Consider the following 2500-nt stretch of genomic DNA (forward strand, 5'->3'; position numbering starts at 1 on the left):
ATAATTAAACCAATTGTCGTAAGTGCTGTGTGCTTCGGACAATGGCCTGGAAAAATCAATTGTTCAACCAACACAGCCTTGGGCGCCATTCGTCATAATAAGAAATGGTGTGAGCGTGACATTAAGCTCTTAACATTAAGCTCTTAATAAGTTACAGTCTGGCACAGTAGCAGCTAAAAGGAAGCACTGGTTAGCACTGCTATTATAGCCATTAGGAGCCAGCTTGGCTCTATGCTAATGAAGATCATTTGAGGAAGCCGGAGATTATGGGCCTGTCTCTTGATAGTAGTGTAATGGAATAGAAATGTTTACAGGATATTAGTAGGGTAATGGTGTAGAGATGTTTATAGCATAGTATAAGTATAAATATACTCTTTTGATCCCATGAGGGAAATTTGGTCTCAGCATTTTTCCCAATCCGTGAATTAGTGAAACACACATAGCACACAGTGCACACAAAGTGAGGTGAAGCACACACTAACCCGGAGACAGTGAGCTGCCTGCTACAGCGGCGCTCGGGGAGCAGTGAGGGGTAAGGTGCCTTGCTCGAGGGCACTTCAGCCGTGGATGTGGGCATGGGAGAGCAGTGCTCAACCACTTCCCCCACCCACATTTTGTCTACTGGATCCGAGATCGAACCAGCAACCCTTTGGTTACAAGCCCGAAACCCTATAACCAGTAGGCCACGGCTGATATTAGTAGGGTAATGGTATAGAGATGTTTACAGGGATATTAGTAGGGTAATGGTATAGAGATGTTTACAGGGATATTAGTAGGGTAATACAGGAATATTTAATGGTATACAATCAGCCATTTTGTATCCTTCCTCTTGAGAGCAGAACCATAGCACTGTAGCACTGGTGTGTGTGTGTGTCTGTTTTTGTTTGTTTGTTTGTTTGTTTTTTGGGGGGGGGGGTCAGAGGGCCTTACACTGCACAATCTGTAATACATCCCTGAGAAAATAAGTAATATTATATTTACACGTACTGTATAGGAATTATTTATAATCATTATTAGTATTAATATGATCTTGAAATTGTTTCAATTGTTCAAACCATAAGGTTTTCAGATCAGTGACAGCATAGTGACTTGCTAAATGCCTGAAAATGAGTTAACATAAAAACTTATAAAAACATGCCTAAACATTTTGGAGGTGAGAGGAGGGGTCAGTGTGTTTGTCCCAGTCCCCTCCCACCAACTCGGGTTACGTCACACACACGGACCAATCAGTGCTCTTGTTTATGTTGTCTAAAGTGGGGTGCAGTGCCTTTAAAAAGACTGTCAGCGCTGGGATGCAACTTGTGTAACTGGAGTCCTGACCCTTTTGCAGAACCCAACAAAGCTGACCAAAGAAAAGCGGCTTGATACCGTCTTGAGAAACTAATTTCAAGTTTTTAAGTTATAAGTAAAGTGTTATTGCTTTCTTTAGTCGGAATTTAATTAATTTGTAGGAATCCTGTAATCCATTTGCCGTAAGAAATCAGTGATACAATGCTTCTCTCTATCCTGTGCGCGGCTTTGCTTTTTGCTCCCTACCTGTGTGAAGCCGGGATCTCCAAACGCCATGTGATCGGCTGCCCTGACAAATGTGACAAATCCCTCTGCGCAGCCATACCGGCCGACTGCCTCGCCGGGGACATCCTGGACCAGTGTGACTGCTGTCCGGTATGCGCCTCCGGGGAGGGCGAGCCTTGCGGGGGACCCGGTCGCCTCGGGGACCCGGAGTGCGCGGAGGGGATGGAATGCCAAGTGACGGACGGCGTCGGTTACTCCGCCACTGTCCGAAGACGGGGAAAGACCGGCGTGTGCGCGTGCAAAGGCTCGGATCCGGTGTGCGGCAGCGACGGCGTCTCTTACCGGAACATCTGTGAGCTAAAGAGAGTCAGCAACCGCGCGCAAAAGCTCCAGCAACCTCCTGTCATCTTCATTCAGCGGGGAGCCTGCGGTAAAAGTAGGTTCATTTCAGCTTTCCTGTGTTTCGGATGTTTATGTTTATGAAAAGCGATTAGTCAAACTAAAGAACGCTGATTTGTTCTGTGCTGACATGTATTAGCATTTGTTACACATTTCCTGCCTGTATGATTAAAGTTGTTCGTATATACACTTATTTGCGCGCAGGGCGAGAGGCATTGGTTTTGTCAGGTATCTAAAACAATTATGTCATTAATTACAGATGTCAGGTTATTTAAATGTGTAGTGAAAACTATACAGAACATTGTTTACTTAGTATAATGCATCGTGTGTGTGAGAGAGAGAGAGAGAGGAGGCTAGATATCTTGCATTCCTGAGCATGGACATATCTTCTCCAACCAAGCAGAAAACGTGGCACATATCCAAACGAGTTGAACTTGAGTTGCTGCAACTTCTGCAGTGGCAGCAACATTATTGCCCTGTGAGATAAGACTGAGTATGTCCGGAGAAATATGACTGAGTATATCAGGAGAAATAAGACTGAGTATGTCCGGAGAAATAAGACTGAGTATTTTTAGGAGATATAAGA

At 44.6% G+C, this 2500-nt stretch overlaps 1 protein-coding gene across 1 annotated transcript in view; it reads left to right on the forward strand.

Moving 5' to 3' along the window:
• The first annotated feature begins 1290 nt into the window (after positions 1–1290).
• htra1b (HtrA serine peptidase 1b) overlaps positions 1291–2500 on the forward strand; it is a 46121-nt gene continuing 44911 nt past the window's right edge. Inside the window, exon 1 of the mRNA XM_048246885.1 lies at positions 1291–1951. Coding sequence (XP_048102842.1) covers positions 1492–1951 — 460 coding nt within the window. The 5' untranslated portion in view covers positions 1291–1491. The remainder of the gene's footprint in view (positions 1952–2500) is intronic.

This window comes from Alosa alosa, chromosome 6, assembly GCF_017589495.1.
Source record: "Alosa alosa isolate M-15738 ecotype Scorff River chromosome 6, AALO_Geno_1.1, whole genome shotgun sequence".
In the NCBI taxonomy this organism is placed as follows: domain Eukaryota; kingdom Metazoa; phylum Chordata; class Actinopteri; order Clupeiformes; family Clupeidae; genus Alosa; species Alosa alosa.